At 51.1% G+C, this 20510-nt stretch overlaps 1 protein-coding gene across 1 annotated transcript; it reads right to left on the bottom strand.

Moving 5' to 3' along the window:
- Positions 1–7937: 7937 nt before the first annotated feature.
- Positions 7938–17887, bottom strand: RPL38 (ribosomal protein L38). Its single transcript, XM_075014797.1, has 5 exons — positions 17825–17887; positions 17567–17600; positions 17166–17226; positions 14360–14482; positions 7938–8016 (listed from the first exon to the last, which is right to left on the bottom strand). Exons 2-5 carry the CDS (start codon positions 17567–17569, stop codon positions 7991–7993), a joined length of 213 nt encoding a protein of 70 aa, XP_074870898.1. The 5' UTR covers positions 17570–17600; positions 17825–17887; the 3' UTR covers positions 7938–7990.
- Positions 17888–20510: the final 2623 nt, after the last annotated feature.

Genomic DNA, 20510 nt, shown 5'->3' with positions numbered 1-20510 from the left:
ATTGGTAAAAAGGAAGATGGGTACTCACCCCCGCCAGGCCTGCAGAGACCGTCTGGGAAAGGCTTTGAGATCTCTGGAGGGGACGGTACGGCCACAGTGCTCACTGGTGTCCTGGCTTCCTTCACTCCTGGGCTGGGAAGGGACCCCCGCCCTGCCTGGGCTGAACTCTAGTTTTCCTGAAGCCAAGCATTCTGGCTGCTTCCCAGCAGGTTCTGAAGCAAGCAAACGGAGCAGAGAGCCAGCTTCTTCTCCTGCTATGACCCCTCCGAGCCCTGTGGCCCCTGGCACTCGGCCACGCTTCTCCTAGCAGGCGCAGCCCTTGCGTGAGCATACACTGGTTAGGTCTCCTCCTCCTTTGGGTCTTCTTCCTTCCAGCTGGACCCTGGGCGAGAAGAGCCCTGCAGCTGATGTAATTGTCTCAGTGCCATGGCCGATGTTCGTAGTTCAAACAGGGCTGAGCGCGATGCTGGAAACTCATCAGTAACAGTTAATTACCTGCCATCCCATTGCCCTGTGATCCCTGCTGAAGGGACTCAGCTCAGAGTCTGGGGCTGGATCCAGGAACCATGGGGGCAAATGCTCCAGCCTGTGTAAAGGGATCGGACTTGCTCACAAAGGTCTCTGCTAGGCCTACAGCTACAAAAGCCAAGCCAATTAAGGGGCGGCAGGAGTCCAGTTATTCTTCCGCATGTGGCCTGTGGCTCTCAGGGTGCAATGCGCGAGGAGGCCTCCCTGTTGACCGGCAGGCTGGAAGCGAAGGGGTGTCTCAAGTGCTTCCTTCTGAGATCGTCAGCGAGCTCCTTATTTTTTTAAACACCCCCCCCCCGGCCCCTTTCCAAAGGGATTGTCCCAGGAGGGGAGGAACTAGTAGGGGAAGGAGAGCTGCTAAGCGTCTATGGGTAAAGGACGCCTGTCTCACAGGCGGAGCGGGGTCTAAGCCAAGAGCAGCAGGCGAGACACCGTGTTTTTGCAGACCGCTGGGTGCGTGTGCAGTCAGCCAACGGCAATGGGGGTGTGACGGGAGGGGAGCTAAGAAGTTGAAGACACAGACCAGAACAGCCGGGTCACCTCAGTAAGGCTCTGGGGCCAACTCCTTGCAGAGGTGAGCAGGTCGGAGGATCTCAACAAGCCCTTAGCAGCAGCTGAGGCAGAGACTGGCCCATGAACAGGTCCCCAGAGCCCACCAGCTGCTCCTTCCACTGCAGGGCCAGAAACCACCTTCAGAAGGCAAACCAAGGGAAAAGCTGTCTGGACCCTGCAGGAAACCAAAGGCAGGCAGAGACCAAGGACTGGGCTCAGGCCAGGGTTTGCGGCTTTGTACTGGACAAAGGCAGATCGGGCAGCTGTCTCTACATAAATGGCCTTTTGTTCTTTCTCTTGCAAAGCATGCCGCGGCAACGACAGAGAGTCAAAGACCACCGGGGACTCAGGAGGAAGGACTGTCTAGCAGTTAGGGCAGTAGGCTGTGACCCCCTGCTCTGTTCTCAGCCCCCTGTGCCCAACACTTAGGTGCTTCCAGCCTCGGTTTCCCCCTCTGTGACGGCAATAGTAGCTCTACCTCCCAGGGGAGTTGGAATGATAAAGACAAGAAAACTTGTGCTAAGTAGGGCTTACCAGGCCTGCGAGGACAGAGATCTAGTAATGCTAAGCAGCCCATGAGTCAAGAGCCAAGACCTCGGGGGAAGAGCTTTTCAGCCTGAATGTCTAGAGCTTTAACACCCATGACTAATGAACACAGGCAGAAAGGCCAGCGTTGTTCAGGATACAACACCCACTGCCATGGGGGCAGGGAGGAGAGGGCAGGAGACCTAATCAAAGCAGCATCCTGAACCCACAACATCCTGTCGCTGAACAAAGACCAGACACAACTGCTCTACCGCTGATGCAGAGAAAAGGGGTTTTCCTGGGGGAGCACAAGCCGGAGCCATGTTTTGCTCTCGTACAGCAGCAAGGATGGGCACAGACCCAACTGCGTAGCCAGAGCTGGGGGAAGTCGCATTTAGAAGTGGGGAAGCTGCAGCTGTCCACAGGCGCTGGGCAAGCATGAGAGCTGCCTGCCAAGTCCATCCACCAAAGCGCGCCGCTGAGCCCTTGCACGCTCTGGCCTTGTTGCAGGGGCACCCGGGTAGAACTGGGCCAAGTACCTATGCTGAGGAATTACGTAGTAAACACAGGAGCTGGCTTGAAACAAATAGAGGCTTCCTCTTGCCAGCGTTTCCTTGTGGCCAGGCTGGCTGGAAACGTGCATCAGAATCGTTGTGCCAGCCAGGCCCGGAGGGACCGACAGGTCCGGCCCCAGAGGAGCAGGGGTTAATTTTTGAAGTCAGAGAATCAGACTGATGGTGCTTTGCAAATGTGGGGAAGTCACGTGTGGGGGCACCTGCACCACTTGTACAGGGAAAGTCTGAGCCTCCTCGACAGTGTTCGCCGAGAGACACCTGGCTTTGAGCTCTGCGTCTTCATTTACTTATCCATGAAGCTGTTCGAAGTAGGACTATTAGTGACTTTAAAAAGTATCAGCTGCACTGGGACCATATATAGAGGTCAAAAGGTCCAATTTCAGCGCTCTGCCCAGGAAAGGCTGCTGACCCGCGAGGTAGAGAACCCAAGTCTCTGCCAGCGTGAACACGGGTTCTAGACCCGGTGGAAGTAAACCCTACAGCTGATACAATGAGCTGTTCCTACCATCTTGGTGTCCTTCATTCGCACTCGTTTACCTGATGAGTTGAGCTTGGCAATGCTTTCCCCTGGGAGAGGTCTTCGGTTGCAGATCAATGTCACATTTTAGACAGCTGATTAAACAAAGGACTTGTCCTTTACTGGGACAATGAGAAATGAGTCAAATCAAGGGGGGTAAGTGTGCCATTACCCCAGCCAGGCACAGTCAGACTCTCGCCTCCGGGGGCTTGGAGAGGGGAGATGCTCTCACAACCAGTCACCTCGGTTTGTAAAGGAGCCTTACCAGAAGCAGAGTTGCAGCCTGACTGGTTAGATTGGAGCGGGGTGGCGGGGGGGCGGGGGCTGATTTTCTCCCAGGAAAGCAGCTTTCCAAGTGTCTTTCACTGCACCGATCACAGCTGCCTTTTACTCATCTGTGGATTTCAAAGCACAGCAACAAATTAAATCTCAGGTGACCAGAAAGAGCCTGTGAGAATTGCTTTGCAGGGGGAATTTGGGGCTGGTCACAGGGTGTTCCAAACCTGAAGCATCAGCTCTCCTTGTGCCCTGGAACCGGGAAGAGCAGAGAACACAAAGGGCCCATTCTAAGTCCTGTTTTTAACCCCACCCCCACCCTCACCTTTGAACTAGCACTTGCCACATCCTGCAGTCACCCTTGAAAATACCAGCAAGGGCAGCTAAGAATTGCCTGAGCTTTCTTGCAGGGTCAGGAGCAATTCAGCTGGGCTGGAAAACAACAATTTAGCTGAACACGTAGTACCCTCCTTCTAGGCCTCAGCTAAGTCCTTGCAGCCCTCTGTGGTCTCCAGCAGTGTTCCTGGTAAGCTGTGTGGTTTTGCAGCTGCCCTGGAGAGATTCCAACCTCACTCAGCTGACTAGCGGAGTGCCCACCAGTAGGTTTTGTGCTACCACGGGTGGTGCACATTTGCTTATGCCTCACTGCATGTAACATTTCTTCTGCGAGTGGATGGAAAACGTGGGAGGGAACGTTGGTCGCCAGTCATTACTTTTCCACTTCCATGTGCCTTTTAAAAGGAAACCACCAAATCAGGCTCCCACCCCCTGGGCGCCTGGCATGTGGAGAAAACACCAGCTCCGGAACAAAAGCCGGTGGAGGAGGCCTGGATCTGTTGACGATGGGTAAAAACATGCCTCCACCCAGCTTGCATCCCCTGTGAATAAAAAGGGCCATATAGATTAAACCAGGGACATGTCCCAACAAGAAACTTTGCTAACACCCGATATAAAATATTGCCAGCAGGCAGTGCCGGGTGCTGAAAGCTGTGACAAGCTACTAAGCAAGCAGCTAAGTCATCCAGCATCTTATCTGTACCCCTTGATCACATCTGTTTTCCTGACGATTCCAGAGCACACCTTGAACAGCTGCTCTTTGCAATCTTACACGGTCCCTCGCTTACCATGACCTTCCCGCCCCCAGCGAACCGTGTGAACTCCAGCCCAGGGAGGCAGAAGTTCAGGGGCATCAGACTAGTTCAGGGAGACCCATAGAGACAGGGAAGGAACCGATGAGTGAGGACCTGTTGCAGAACTATGGTGGCTTTGCACAGAGATCACCAGAATCCACTGTCAGAATCTGGAAACGGGCCAGGAAATTAACCAGCTGACCTCACCTTCTTCCTCAACCCCTTTGAAGCTCATGGGACAGTTGCATCACTCCACTTGTATGGCTTCCTACACCCATGCCTAGGAGTGTGTGTCAATCTCAAGACCCAGCAGCATACTGTCATAGCCTGTAGACCCGCAACCCACAGCCCATCAGGGCAATCCACCGCCTGGCTGGGAGTTTGTTTACACAGCCCACTCCAATAGCTCCGAGTGGCCAGTTTGCCACTCTTGGCCGATGGGAGCTGCAGGAAGCAGTGGCCAGCACTGCCCGCGGCTCCCATTGGCCAGGAATGGCAAACCACGGCAACTGGGAGCAGCACGGGGCCACTTCAGCAGTGGATTTCCCTGCTGGGTTGCAAGTTGCCCACCACTGCTCCAGGCTGATGTAATGCTTTGGCTGCTGTAAACCTATTCAGACTGCAGGCTGCTTTCTGAATGGCCGTGGCTTGCCCAGCCCTAGGACGGCCGCCTCTGCTCACCCACCTCCCTTGCTAGTACACGCCATCTAATTAGATTGTTTTAATAAACAACATGCCACATTGCTCGTGCTGGGACATTATAAAGAATATATTACAGCAGCGTAACATACTTACAGAGTATCCGTGGATGCACCCATCTAGTTTCTCATAGTTTATATTGTCACCACAAATCCTTGGTAAAATACTGTCTTGTCATGAAGCTGCTTCTTTACAGCTCTCCTTCCACATGTATTAATAGCCATACTTCTGACAGCAGACAGTAAATTGGCTCTAAATCAGGAACTAGGACAGAAAAATTACAACCCCGTGATTTCAGACATACGATTTTCCACCAAAAACTGTAACTTCAATTTAAGATTCCACCCACTTCTGTTGCGACAACACTGGTGATAAGACCAGCCCCCAGAAAGCACAAGCCCCGAGTTTAAGCACGATTTAACTCTTTAAGCGCTGCGCACAGTAAAAGGAAGCCAGTTTTAATGAGACACTTGAATGGAAACACTAATGCAAGCCCACTCAGAGTTCAAACGCAGGTGAAAAATGCCATCAAGAAACACGATGGAAACACTGCTACTTCTCCAGAGACAATTTAGGCAATCGAGCAGGGAACACAGCCCAACCAGCTGCTCTTTAGCACTTTTATGCAGTTTTAATGAGAACATGCCTGTCAGCCGGGGCCTATGAGGAGGACAAAAATGAATCTCAGGGTGCAGGGACACTAAAAATCAATCTAAAAAAATGGGGGATATTGTCATTTGCTCTTTTTCCTGCTAGCTCATGTTGATTCACCCTTTCACGGCAGAACAGCCAACGTTTCTCATAAGGACAATTATATTTTCAACCTTCTGGCAAGTTGTCTCATTTTTTTCAGCTCCCTGCTAAGATGCAAGTACAATTTGCAAGAGACAAGCTCAGTGAAATATCTTCTTGTACTGGACAAACTTCTGTGGGCGAAAGAGATGCTTTCTTGCCTCCTTCTGTGGTGCTCAACAGCTTGTCTGTTGCATCAGTTGGCATTTTCCTCCTCCTCCCGCAACCACACTGCAAATGTTAGTTTACACTCGTTACCCTATGGTGCCACCTAGTGACATATTGCATTACACGAATTGCTCACCTCTACCAATCAATGATCAATTCTTTGAAGATCCCTGACTTCTAGCAGCAGCACAGAACAGCTGGCGTCAGAAAGCGGAGCCTGGAAGCCTTCTTGAGGAAATGCAGCATACGCAGGAACGAGAAAGGGAATTTAACCTAAAACACTGACTGGAATTGTGCGTGGGGTGAGACTCAGCCCTCTCGGCTTAATCCACCCAGAAATTTGCACAAATCCAGTATGCCAACAGGCGGATCCACTCTGCCTGTTGCAGAGCTCTTTATCCAGGAAGCAAAGCCCATCTCACCAACCCACATTTGGCAAGAAGCTTCAAAATGTGGACGAACCTACAAGGAACCCTGCCCACTTGGTGCCCCATGAGACACAAGACACAGCCCACAGACGGTACCAAGCTTGATGGACTCCATGGCCAGTTAGGGCTCTTACCTGCAGGCCTGCTAGCACCAACCATCACCCCTTGTTCTGCAGATTCAACTTGGTAGAATGAAGCCACTTCAAAAATATTTAACGCTGAAAGGTCACTAACTGGGACTCTGAAAGCAGCTGTGCAGACTGCTGGTCGCAGGGGGGCCGGTACCTCTGAGCTCTGTGGTTTCTAAGTTATACTAAAAGGTTGAAAATGCAACAGCCGCTTCTCAATTTGTCATGCAAGCGGTGGCTTTACAGGGACATATGGCTGTAGGGGGAAGGAGGAAGCCCAAAGACTGAGTGCTGAAGTGTTAGTGAATTCAGTGCACACAGCCCTGGGTGGGTAAACTTCTCAGAACAAAGGTTACAAGACTAAACACTGCTAGCAACACCCCTGGGCTTAACGCTTCACGCTTACTACTACCATTTAAGAACTAGGGGTCCCCCAACGACATTAATAGGGAACAGGTTTAACAACAAAAGGAATTTGTTCGTCAGTCTACGTGTGGGACTCCTCGCCAGAGGATGATGTGAAGGCCAGGACACTGTCAGGGTTCAAGAACTAAATGCATTTTTGAAAGAGGCCCATCAATGGCTCTTAGCTACAATGGGTAGGAATAGTGTCCCTAGCGTCTGCCAGAGGCTGGAAATAACAGGAGAGGGGTCACTCTGTGTCCCTGCTCTGTTCCCTTCCTTTGAGGCACCTGGCATTGGCCTCTGTTGGAAGACAGGAGACTGGGCTGGATAGACCTTTGGGCTGACCCGGCGTGGCTACTCAGTTTCTTAGAGCTCAAGGCCTCTACAATCAAATTTGCTATCTTCCTGCCTAGCTGCCCTCAGTTTGAGGGTTGGTACATCAGCAGCAGCGTGGATGGCTACATACTGCTGGATCCAGGGGGATGCAGACATCTTACAGCTCCTTTCACAGCGAGTGTGAAGGCGTCCAGGCATGTTGGAGGTGATGCCCCGAGAAAGCATTTTGTGCTCACTGAACACCGGACAGGCTAACCAGACTATCACGACCAACAACTGCAGCCCCAGCTCCGTTTTCCCAGCATATACGCAGCAGTTAGGAGCATGGGGGACCTCTGCCCTACCTGACAGCTATGCCAGAACAAGCCCCAGTGTAGGTGCGGTAATGCTGGCTGAAGCTCTTTTGCAGGTACATGCTGGGCCCTTAGTGAAAGGATACGACTGTCTAGTTTACACTGGCAAACTATTAGCCGCAAGAGTTGAGAGGGACATCAAGTGGCAATTTCCCACACTGGTGCTAGGGGCTCCACTGCTGGCTGTGCTCGGCTAGAGAGACCCCAAGCCCATTCTGATGCTGTTGATAAATGACACCTGGACCGAACAGCAGCCAATGATAATGTCATCAGGCTAGACTGAGGGGCTGACCCAGCATGTGCCCCATGTGTCTTTGGCCAACAAGCCCTGGGCTTCCACCTCCTTCACTGGAGTACAAACTTCGCTCCTGCAGTGACTCCAAGCTGCAGTTGGGGTATCAGGGGGTTCTGGCCAGGGTGAGCTGGTGTGGAGCCTGCCCAGTAGGTGACACGCCTTCCAGAGCAGCTACACAAGTAGCAGGTCAGTCCAGTCAGCCTCCAGAAAAGAGAAGCCGTACACACAAGAACAGTTCCCAATTTTATTATCATACATGCGAGAAGCTCTGGGCACAGCTGGCTCACTTCAGCTCCTTCACAGCCAAACCTGAAGAGAAGGCAGGGCAGGGAGGAGAGGGGAAAAAAAAAGAGAAAAAACAGAGGTTCAGTAATCAAAGAAAAACAGCTCCTCCTCGTTATTTCTGCTTGTCCGGCTGAGACACCCTGGAACAGTTGCACTACATCCTAGAGACAAGCTGCTGAGGTTATTGCAGTCCAAATTGAAAGGATGGCCGTGGATTTCTCTGACTGCCTAGAGCCCTGGATGGCCTCAGACTAACAGCTTTCAGCAGAAGAGCGTTTGCTCGGATGCTGCACGGCTAAGGCCAGCTATTTCCCTGCAGAGTTAATCCTGGGAGCGAGTCCAAGGTTTTAATACAATAGGCAGGTCAGCAAACCCCAAAGTCACTTAGCCCCACCCCAGGCGTTCAGCACCCCAGTCACGTGGATTGGCTGACACACCAAGAACGATTTTGCCGATCTCTGCAACTCCATGGCCACAGCAGAGCCTCATCTAGTAGTGGAGGATGGTGGCAAAGAAGGCCTGTGGCACTGGGGTGGTGCCTCCCTCAGTCCCTTCAGGGCAGCGCCTGCAGTTCAACCTCCGCCCAAACACATGGCACCAGTGGGCAATTGTGTTCAACTGATGTAACGGCAACCAAAATTAGACCAGGAGAAATGCTGGGGGCAGGGCTGCTCTATGAGGTGATGTTTAAGATACGTGGCAACTTCCAAATAGGCCATGTTTTTGGAGCTGAATCCACTCACCCTACACTCACTCATGCTGCCTATCACTTGAAGCTTCTCTGAAATACATGCATGTGAGGTGAAGCTGCCAAGCTGTGCCAGAAGCAGAGCCCTGCACATCTGCAGATAATGGTGCACACAGGGCTCAATCCCACCCCCCTACCACAGCAGGCCTCGAGCAGCCAGCAAGGGAAGGATGAAAGAAACGGTGTCCTAAATCTCCCAGCAGAAGGGACCAACTGCCCCCCACCCCCTTCCAGCCAAGCACCGACCTGCAGAACCCCTTCCCAAGCTCCCTGCTGCACCTTAACCCCTGTCCCCCGTTTCTTGCCCCCTCCTGACTCCTGGGCACCCCTTCCCCCACTCCCCTCTAGATCTGATGCGCAGATGCAAGTACAGTCTGGAGCACGGATTGCAGAGCAGATGAGGCATTGAGCCTAGCAGGTGCAGAACCACATGTTTGTATCTGTGCAGGGCTCTGGCCATAAGCCTACAGGCTCTGGGGCACCCAAAACGAGAAAGTACTCTTCTGTGCTGGGCCACAGACTGCAGCTGACAGACATAAGGTGTGTCACTTGAACCCTAAAAGCTAACTTGGTGCTTACCCACCACAGATTTTGATTTGTTTTGCTAGGGCAGCTTATGCCCCACCTCCTTTCCCCCATTTGCCATGGGACAAAAATGGCAACTCTCAACATTTTGCCACGTAATGGGGTCACATCACACTCAACTGTCGCAGTATATCACAAGCCCTTGGAACAGTCTATACTATTTTCACTTAGTATTTTGTGACCAAATCAGCCTTACGCTGAAGGGCGTGTGGAAGCAGCAGTAGGCTGCTTATGTCCACAGTTTGTTCTGCACAGTAGGTGGTTATATCACGTGAATTTCTAACGTAATGCTCCCCCAACGGTAAGATCTTGCACAAACAGTACAGAATCTAGCCTGTAATGCCTGCACATATCGTCCTGGCCCTGGAAATAATCTAAAATAGCAATGTTCAACTCAGCCCAACTGGCACACTGCTGTGGCACCTTACATCCTAAGGCTGCCACGCAGCTAGCTCAGGGGCATGGCTCTTGTTTGGCCCTGCATGATGTGGCCTGTGAGCTCTGCTGCCCACCCCTACTCTGTGGAGGGGTCTCTGGGCAGGAGGTGGCGTGGTTCTCAGCCTGCAGCCCCATTAGCTTAGAAACTTGCTTTTAAATTCAGTGACGTGTTTGGCAGTGTTCACTAGCCTTACAGGTGGCCGAATGCTGACAGGGAGACTGAAGCAACGCATCTATGCGTGTCAGTATTAGAGAAAACGTTAGCCTTATTAATATGCAAAACGTGTGAGAGAAAAGAATGGCTTTAGTAGGAGTTGTAAACTTCTGTTACGTCCCTGCCTCCCCCAAAGAGGACTGAAGATCAGTTACAGCTCTCACTAACAAGGAGAGCCCCATTTGAACCTGAATCACATCCGGAGGTGCTTAGCCAATTTACCAGTAGGTACGTTGATGTTACTTGCAGTCGGGAGTCTGAAAACAAGAGGTCAGTGAAGAACCAAGGGAGAGATTTCACAGGGCTGCACTTGATTTTTGATGAGCTCTGTACCTTCTTTTGTCCAGGCAAGAAATGGGGCATCTGTCTCTCCCTTGCTAAATAAGCTATCACTGCAGCTACTAGTCCACAAATTGCTTTTAACAGAGCCCTGTCCTTAGCAAACGGCAAGGATGATGTTGTATTGGCAACTGTTCTTCGTTTTGCACTAGGACCCGTGCCCATGTTCCTCTTCCAGGCTGATGGAATAATGAGAACTGACTCAATTAAAAGATCAAAGGGAAGTGCAAGCGGAAAGACTCCAGGAGCTAAGAGCATGCAATGAAGACACCGCAGCATACAGCAGAGATGCTGTAGTTGTCATACAAGTCACGGCTAAAGATAAATGACATACACTTAATGAGTTGGCTCCTACATACTGAGGCAGGCACCCAAAAGCTAATTCTGTGATCCAAGTTTGACAGATACCAGAGTAACTCTGAAAACTGAGGAAAGACAGCACCAAACAGGACATAAGGTTGGATGCAAGAGCAATACCAGGTGACAGAAAGACATCCTGCAGCCGAGCCGGACAGTCTGCTGTTAGGTTCACTGCTTCGCATCATATTCAGCGGTAATGCAAGAAGTCCTCAGGCCTATGAGACATTAGTTTCAGCAAGTCTGTGTAAGGCTTGAGGCCTATGAGCCTGGCAGATAAGCAACCCAGTGGGAAAACTCCACATACGTGGGAGCTGAAAAGAGAATTTAAGGAGAAATTCTGACCATCAGTACAAGAGTCAACCACAGCAGTCTCCTGGCAACAAACTGATGCGCACAATGGGCACATGACATACATCTAAGGCTCGATTCCATATATAAGTTTCTTATAGGTTTGATTTGTTAATTAGAAAGTTACAGGTTTATACTAGAGAGTATTTTAGCTGTAACACAAGAGACCTGCAGGCCACATCGTGTATGCCGAGTTATGCCAAAGTTACCAAACACGTTGGGGACCAGAGGCTGGCAGCCTGCGACTCTTTAAGGAGTCCAGTGCGGCTCCAGGTGCTGCCGCTGCTGAAAAAATGCAACTAAACGTAACTGGTTTAACATCTGGCGGGAGAATCCAGCCGCTTATGGAACTAAACGTGACTGGTTTATTTCAGTGGTGGCAGGGCAGGGAGCCACCCATGCTGCAGGTGGGGGAAGGGCTACGCCTGCAGGAGAGCTGGAGGGGGAGGGAACAGGCATGGAGTCTGCCCCTGCTGGAGCCATGCAGCCCTGCCGAAGCAGTGCGCGGGAAGGTGGCAGTCGTGGAGCAGCGTGCAGCTAGAGAAGTTCGTTGGCTGAGGCGGGTTAATCCTGGGGACGGGGAGGAGAGAAGAGAGGCAGCTTGGGGCTGAGAGGGGTTAAGCCCGGGGACGGGAGTGGAGTTGCAGGATGCAGAGTAAAGCTCGGGGATGGAGGGACAGATTTGAGGGCTGAGGCGGGTAGAGCCTGGGAATGCCTTGCCAACGCAGCAGCGGAGGCCTTGTGGGAGAAAGCAGAGGGCAGGTGACTCAGGGGAAGCTGGGTGGGTGTCAACTGTGCTGCGCCCCCTTACAAAATGTTGCACCCCTCGGGGGGGGGGGGCACACCCCCACTTTGCTGAATATGAATCAAACATAATAATGCCAGTATAACGTAGTACTGAAGTGGCACCACGGCCTAGGGAGAGGAGGCGAAAGATGTCGTCCCTGGGAGATGTCAGAATAATGGTCACTGGGGATGAGAAAGAGTCTAGCTAACACTTCAGCGTGTTCTACACAACATTCTTTACCATCTGCCTACCTTACTGAGGGGAGCGTCTGACTGTGCTCAACACATTAAACTATCTGCAAACAGAAAAATCCTATAGTGCAAGTTCCCAACTACATAATCATTTGATAATATTGGGCCTCACCTTGGGGCAAGCGCCTGTCAGTCCTCAAAGTGACCAGCAGACTTAATACAGAATCCAAGAGTGGAGGCATAAACTTACTGCTCACAGAAGAAGCCTAGAAATATAGCAGGCAGCGCTGTCACTTATAATACTCCTCTGACTATGCAGCAGCACACTCAGTGCATGCACTCCCCCTTGCTGGAAGCAGCGACGGCCATCAGCGGCCCATGGCTTGTGCAGTACTCACAAAGAAGCAGTCACAAGGAGATGCTTCTGCCTGGGGTGCGTCTCAACATGACTCGTGTCTCTCAGTGTCAAAGGAACAGGAGTAAGTAGGTCCCCGGATTCAGATATTTTGGTCCGTTTGTTCACTGCTTTCCAAAAAAACCAGAACACACGGACATCCACCCATCATTACCAGCACAACCTACTGCATACACTGGTATGAGGTGATGCTAACTTTTCATGCTCCATATTTGGCATGGGGGGCAGCGGGGGGAAGCTGCTTAATGCGGTCACAGCAAATGGAGCTTGTAGCTTCAGAGACATTGCCGAACGGAGGGAAGAGAGATGGACAAACCACAATTTCTACAGTGAAGTTGGCAGCAATGCATGACCAGAAAGAAAAAAGAAAAGACGACCCCCAAAGACTTAAACAGCTCCTCAATCGAGCCATCGAAAAAGAAGAGTCATTGGCCAACTCCACCATGTAAGTAGTTTTGAAGAGCATCCTCTTGGCAAAAAAGATGTGGCTGTCCCGCACAGGCCCTGAACACCACTCTATCATGGAGGGAATAGTGTTTGAGGAACTATTTCCTGTATTTTTCAAGGTCCCGCTGACATCTGAGCTTTCAACAAGAACTTTTTTTTATGCCTATTCCAATAAGAGTTGCCAGACAATCAGTTTTGCCTTGCACACACTGCAGTAACCTACACTTGTGACAGAGATCATAATGATGAATCAGAATGATGTTGACTAGAAATGTCACTGGCGCTATTACATTTCAATATTACCCGTACCAAATTTACTTTACCCTTTAGATTGTTGTGATGTTTTGAGGTCATAAAGAAACTCAATTTTATAGCTTGAAATAACAGTCATTAAGCTAACAGAAATGAATGTCAGTATTTCAAAAGGAGTCATTTTAACATGTTGATGGTGCCACCACTTACCCATTTCTACGGTAATGGCAGCACTTGACAGCTCCACATGCTACCTCATCCTAAAGGGCAGAATAAGCTCTCGAATGATGTATGGGATACATGTGGGTATAGATCAGCGACAAGCAACCACCAATAGCGGGTGTGCTGCAGGAGTGGCCCTCCTTTTCCTCAGTGGGCTGCAGCAGCCTGTGGCCCTGTCTGCTCCCTCCCCCACACCGGGGCACTGGAGCTCCGCACTCACCTGCTTGCCCCGCTCCCATCCAACACTTTTGGAGCACCTGAAGGGTCCGATCTGTGCTCAGTCCCCATCTTACCCCCGGCTCCCAGAGATGGAATGCTGCAAACAGCTGATTTGTGGCATTCCAGCTCTGGAAGGGAGGGGAGTAGCAGGGACAGAGCATGGAGGCATAGGAAGTGCAGGGCTCCAGTGCCCCAGTATGGGAGAGGTGGGGAGGAGGGAGGCCCACAGCCAAGGGGTCTGCCAGTCACAGGCTGTCCATAGGGGCTGCTCTGTGCAGTCAGTGTGTATGCAGCAGGCCCTGCATGGCTAGGGTGGCCTCCTGCCCACAGCAGGAAGGGAGCTGCTCCAGCCCCCACCAGTTAACCCAAATAGCTAAGCATCAGCTGTTAAGGATGGGAGAGGTTAACCGATTAGGATCACCCTTATTATCTACCACTTGTATAGCTGGTATGCCAAGGACCAAATCAGTGTTGTCTGACTCCCCTATTTTATTTACTGTAGAATACTGCGAACGCTCACAGCTTAGGTAGATCTGAGCAGGCTAAGGCAATCAGCTGGGAGGCAGGTAAAGGATCTGTGCTCCACAACATTCACGCTTCTCTACACCTACATGCAGGCATTCTTGGACAGCTTCTGTATGCCCTGAAAGGCCATTTTGTACATCCTCCTCCTCAGCCTAGTGGCATGAAGCTCTCAAAAAGACCACGCTTGTGTTACCCACTTTCCAGGTGGTTAGAAGACCTTTGAGATCTGAAAAAGTGCCATAGTAAATCCAGGACACCCTCTCACACACTCAGTTACCTGGCGGCAAGGACTGTTTTAGCTTCTCAGCCTTCTCCTTGTCTGTGATGACCAAAGTGTAGAGATACCGGCTGCAGCGCACCTTGAATTTGACATTGTCTTTGTTCTTCTTGATCTTTACAGCTGCAGTAAAAAGAAGCTGGAATCAGCATAGCATCATTAGCACTTTATGCGCACAGTAAATGGGACAGTCAAGGGGAAAAAAGCAGTCCTCCCAGCACAAAAGCCTTATACGCCCCCTATCCTGACTCAAATATTTAAGTGCAGAGCAGAATTTAAAATGATTTAACCCTGTACTCCCTTCCAAAAGGGGTCACAAAAATGCAGCTCCAACTCCTCAGTGTGTTCGTGACAGCTGCAGGTGAAGAGTTTTCACCGGATTTAACTTATTCTGCCCCGCAAAGAGGTTAGACCACAGGAGTATTTCACAAACAGGTTTATAGTTCACGTTATTTTCCTGCAATACAGAAACCTAATTAGCACTGAAATTTACAGTGCCACAAAAGTTGGACAGTTTATTACGGCAGACTGTATTTACCACTGCGATCTTTTTGCAGATAAATAACCTTTAAAACACCCACACCACGTTTTACATACAGGTCAAGCTATCCAAGGCTGCAGAAGATGCTTTTCATTTTTATCTTCTAGGACCAATTTAACTGGACAGTTCTTTCAGGCACACAAGGTACTGCATGCCTTCTCAGCATCCTATCTTGAAGCAGAGAATGCAAAAACCCCCAAGAGTTCCGATTACAGAAGCTACTGGAGATTTATAAGCCCCAGAACTGGTGAAAATTTTTTTTTAAAAACCAATACAAACACCCACAATATTTCAAGCAATACACTATGCCTTCAGCCTTGCCCACATAATGGAATTTTTTAAAGCCCATTTGCAGATTTTCCCTCCTCTTTATTGCAATGTAAGACCAATAAAAGCAATGGAACAGAGTAAATGGGGCTCAAACTGGGTTGTGATATTATGTGGGGCTCATGAGTCATCAGCCTTTAGTCCCCAAAACCCACCGTGTCTCCAACATTATTAAATCCATAAAAAAGTGGCTTGATTTGCATTCAGAGGCTTGCTGTGTGCACTAGTCACCCTCTACAGAAGTTTGAGAACCATTTGGAAACTACAAACAAACTGCAGTCAAATGCAAAGAGCAAACCCAAGAGACTTTTTCACTAAGGTGAAAATCATCTTAGATGCCACCTGAAACGGGCATGTAAGATAATTACAGGTAGACAAGTGATTTAATGGTGCCCCTTTCAAAGCAATACACCAAGTTTATTTAATATTAAACCTAAGGCTGAAAGGCTAGATTAAAATTGACAAGAAACAGGATCATTCTAACACCACTTAATTGCCAAAACATAAGTTCAGAGTTGCGTTCTCCTATTCACTACCTTCCCAGCAGGGGAAGGAGCAGCATTCCTTAAGCTAAGGGAAGTGCCCCAATAGCATCAATTATTGCAGAAACAAAAGGTAGTCCTTAACTTAGGTCATGACAAAATAAAAACAGTTTATTAATAAAACTGATTAGAACTGTACAGTCAGGTTCTCTAACCGGCATTTTAAAGGGCCTCAAAGTGCTTAATTTAAGCTCAGCTACTGCTTAAAGTACTTAGTGATTGCTAATGCCTAGATGATTTTTATAGCATTCAACACAAGACAAGAGATTGTTTCTGGGATTACAGAAGCCACGAGAAGTCCCGGGGCAGTTTATAGACTAAAAGATTTTTTGGGGCATAAGCTTTCGTGCGAAAAGACCCACTTAGTCACAAAAGCTTATGTTCCAAAAAATCTGTTGGTCTGTAAGGTGCCACAGCACTTCTCCTGTTTTTGTGGATACAGACTAACATGGCTACCTCTCAAATACTTGTAATCCCAGAATTTGCTCTGTGTTCCACATCTCACACCCATTAATCAAAAGTCACCCTGTTAAGTACCAATCCACTACTTTGAAACAGAACTCTTCAGGTCAACAAGTGTATCTTAACTTGATGCACATACTAACACTATCATATATTAACCTTAATTGACCAAGTCATGAATGTATTCATTTGTGTTGGGCTGGTGGGGAAGAACAGTCCCCACCACGTTACAGATGGAAGTGCAAGAGTCTAGACCAGAGTCAGGTTTATGTCCCCGGCTGGGACCAGGATTTACCCATTTGCAGCAGACAGCATAGATAAAAGTTAAGATTTTGTCCATTATTTTTAGCATTAAAAAAAATCAAATCAGCTGAAGGCAATAAATTAAGATTCATAGAAGCCCATGACCTGTCCCTGTCTTTTACTAAAAACAGATGGGTATTGGGACAAAAGAGCATGACTTGCAACTGGCCCCAGGTCCACACTTGCTGAAGATGACTTACAGGGCCAGTCACCTGCCCCAGGAACTGATATCAGCTGTGCCCCAGGAGCCCTGGAGCTGGGGTGGCACCATAGCTTTGGCAATAGCAAATAGGATCTGCAACGAGCAGTTGCTCATGGTCATCTATTGGCCCCAATCCCTACATAGCCCCCTCAAGGATTGCGCTCACAACCCCAGGTACAGCAGGCCAATACTCAAACCACTGAGCTACCCCTCTCCCACCCCCCTGCTTAAACACCTAAATGTTTAAGTAAGCAGACATGTTCCGAGGCCCACATATTGTTTGCGTTACAATAAAAAGATTCCCACTCCCCACCTTTTACTGACAACCCTGTCTGGCACTTGAAGGCGAGATCTTTCATAAGACAGACAGAAGCCAAACAACTGCCACACAAAACACCACCCAGCACCTGGGCAGCCACCGCTACTCACATTTGGCATCCTTCCTCCTGGCCGTAAGCAAGAAGTCTTTGATCTCTTCAATCTTGCGAGGCTGGAAATTCATAACAACAAGCCCCCCCTCATTTCGGTCGCTTGGGCGCCGCTCAGCTTGGCGAACAGGAGACCGGCCTCCCCAGCCCAGCCAGAAGCCCATTTAACCCCACTGCCGAGGCGCTCCAGCCTGGGGGTGCTCGCACAGCTGGGACACCCTCTGCCAGTCCCTGCCCCCCGGTGCTGGGGAGGGGGGAGCAGTGGGTAGCCCCCCCCGGACCCCAGAGCCGATGGGGAGAGACTCCCCCAGGGCCCAGCCCCCACTCCCACGCCACCCGCCGCCGGGCCCAGCTCCCCGGCCTCCCTTCCCCTCCCGCGGCCCAGGCCACGCGCTGGCTCACCATGGCGACGGTGCGGGCTCCGGGCAGCTGCTGCCTGCGGGACAGAGAAACCAAGATGGCGTCAGCGCGGATTTTTTTTGGGGGGGGGGGTCCGCGAACGCCCCATCCCCGCCGCGAACGCCCCATCCCCGCCAAACTGGCCCGCGCGTCTGGCCCCCGCCCGCTCCCCCACGTCCCCCAGCCCCTCCTCGGGACCCCCCCGCCCGACGCCGCCGAGGATGCCGGCGGATCCAGCCGCGCGTCGCCCCGGCCACTCACGGAGGCAGCAACGGACCCGCTCGTTAAAGAAAAAAAAAGGACGGGCACTTCCGCATCCGGGCACTTAAACCAGACCCAGGAGACTACGGGTACGGAGAGGAGACAAAAGGCGTAGGAGGGCGCTCACCGCGACAGAAGGGGAGGTGCTTAGTTAGATTAGAGCTGGGTTACACACGCATCTCATAGAGCTGGAAGCGACTTCAGGAGGCTGTCGAGTCCAGTCTCTTGCCCTCTTGGCAGGATCAAGCACCATCCTTTTTTTTTTTTTTTTTTTTTAAATCTATTTGCCCCAGCTGGCCCCCTTAAGGCTTAAACTCACCACCCTCGGATTAGCAAACCCATTCTGTTCACTGGGGAGGGTGGGTTTAAGCAGCGTTTACTAGCAGGAATAGCTAGGGATCGCTAGCTATCGGTTTGTGTTGCAATTGTACTAAGGTCTGAGTTAACAATCATTCATTCACAACTTGCAGTTTGCAGGGGGAGTGTTCCTTTTACATAGGCTGTGTTTCCATTGCCTCTTAGTCCCTATCTAGCAATGCTGCAGAGCAGAGCTCCCAGATGGGGCTTGTGGGAGACACGAATTTGTTTTCGTGGCTGTAGAGCTGGAAGCCAGGCACCGCAGCTGACTGTGTGACAAGCTCTCTTTGTTTAATGCTGGGATCTGGCTCTTATAAAGAGGATGAGGAGCAATCATTCTCCTTAGCCACTAAAGGTAAGGCAAGCACTGAGGGGCTTCATCTGGTGCAAGAGAGATTTATGTAAGACCTGGGGTGTCCAACACGCTTGCCACATGTGGCGAACAGGTACCACCTTGTGGCGATTCCTTGGCGCTGGTGGGAGGAGCCCCTGGCAGAGGTGGTGATTTTTGGGGCTTTGGCCACGGCGCAGCTCTTCCAGCAGCTCCGTTCTGGCTGCAGCAGCTGCGGCTGTAGTGAGCTGCCAGCATTTGCTTAGGGCGTGGGGGGACGGCAGGGGGTACCTGGCTTTGGGGAAGGGGGAGGGCATTTATGGCGGGGGGGGGACTGTGGTGGATATGCACTGATGACAGCCACAAGGGCGGCGATCCTTGAATGACTATAGGACTCCACTGGGTCAGGGACAAGGAAGTGGCATCTTGGAGTCTCACTCACTGCAAACATTGAACGCCAAGTTGGACCAGGGATGGGCGAGGACGGCGTTCTTGGTCCTGTCACAACTCAGAGGACGGGACCTGATGACCTCTGGAGGTCCCTTCCAGCCCTGTGTTTCTATGATGCTAGGGGAGAGAGGCTGCCTTGCTGTGGTTAAGGCAGCTGCAGGAGAAGCCTGGGTTCTCTTCTCAGCGTACGTCCAGATTTGTTGTGTGATTTCAGCCAAGCCAAATCCTCTCAGGTTGTGCCTGAGTTTCCCCACCTGTAGGATGCGGCTGGGACCTACTTCCTGGGGGGGGCTGCGAAGCTCAATTCATGAACCTGAACAGCACAGAAGGAAGCAGCTGGAGAAGAGGAAAGGGGGGTGGTTAGGGCTGTCGTTATTTTTCAGGTCGATCACATCGTTGCCTGGGGCCACTGGAGAATGGGGAGTGCTACGTGCTAAACACTGGCCAGACAGGATCACAGACGGTCCCTGCCCCAAGGAGTTTATAGTCTGAGCAGAGCCGAGGGGCGCGGAAGGTGTGGAACACAGAGGAGGGGTGTATATGTGTTTGTACAGCCCCTAGCACAATGGGCTCCCAGGTTGCGACTGCTGCTCCTAGGCAGGCCTGCTGATGGGGCCAGGGGGTGAGCAGTTGCCATGGGCTCCAGTCCCCTTTGATATGCCCCAGCAGAGCTGCTGCGCATGGCTGGGGCAGGGCAGGCAGCGCTATCATCTGGGTGGTGCTGAGGCTGAATGCGCTAAGCCCTGCCCCTTCCACACTTGGCTCTGCCCCTTCTGGGGGTGCAGAGCTGGGCCCCCCTCCCTCTTTGCCCTGGCGCCTGCAGCAGCTGCTCCTAGGTGCTACGGCAACACAGGTTATAGGACCGAGCTGGTGGCAAATGCCACGTTAGGACTACGCTTTTCGACAGTGGTGGTGCCAAGGTCTCCTTTGGACGTCTAGGGCAGCCCCAGCAGAGTTCGCAAACCAGAAAAATATTTCAGGCCTCCTTTCCCCATAAGGACAGGCACATGCTCAGTTCCCTCCTCACAGTGGGTCCCCACAAGCTGTCCTTTTCAGGGCTCCCTTCAAAGAGCGGCACGTCAGGGCTAGGGAGCTAACGGAGGCACTCATCCACAGGAGGGAGCTTCAACCACGCGTTAGCCCCCTTGCACAAAGTCAATGCCAAAGCGACCTTTGCTGTCACGCAAAGAGCAGCTGTGGACTGGGGTGTACGGGCCCTCCCTGGGAAGCTGGCTCGTTTGCTAGGTGCAGCAGCTTCAGGCTGATGTATTTGTTGAGTTCGGTGCTTTGCAGGGAGTCTGGGTTTTTTAAAAAATTATTACCATGTTCAAAAATCCACAGTTCTCTCAGAGAACACAGCAGGTGTTACGCTGAGGAGAACAGAGATCTTAGCCACAAAGGCTGTAGGAAAGACATGCACAGCGTCAGGGAACTGTTTGCCACACCAAGCAGGTGCCTGCCTGGCTGGGAAAGGGACATCCTCCCACCAGGGGAACCCAACAGGGACTTTTGCCTGGGTGTGAGTGTCTCTTTAAGTAACGTTGTCCT

Source organism: Carettochelys insculpta, chromosome 20 (assembly GCF_033958435.1).
Source record: "Carettochelys insculpta isolate YL-2023 chromosome 20, ASM3395843v1, whole genome shotgun sequence".
Taxonomy (NCBI): domain Eukaryota; kingdom Metazoa; phylum Chordata; order Testudines; family Carettochelyidae; genus Carettochelys; species Carettochelys insculpta.
Note: the sequence above shows the minus strand (reverse complement) of the source record. Positions and strands in the feature narration are given on the sequence as shown.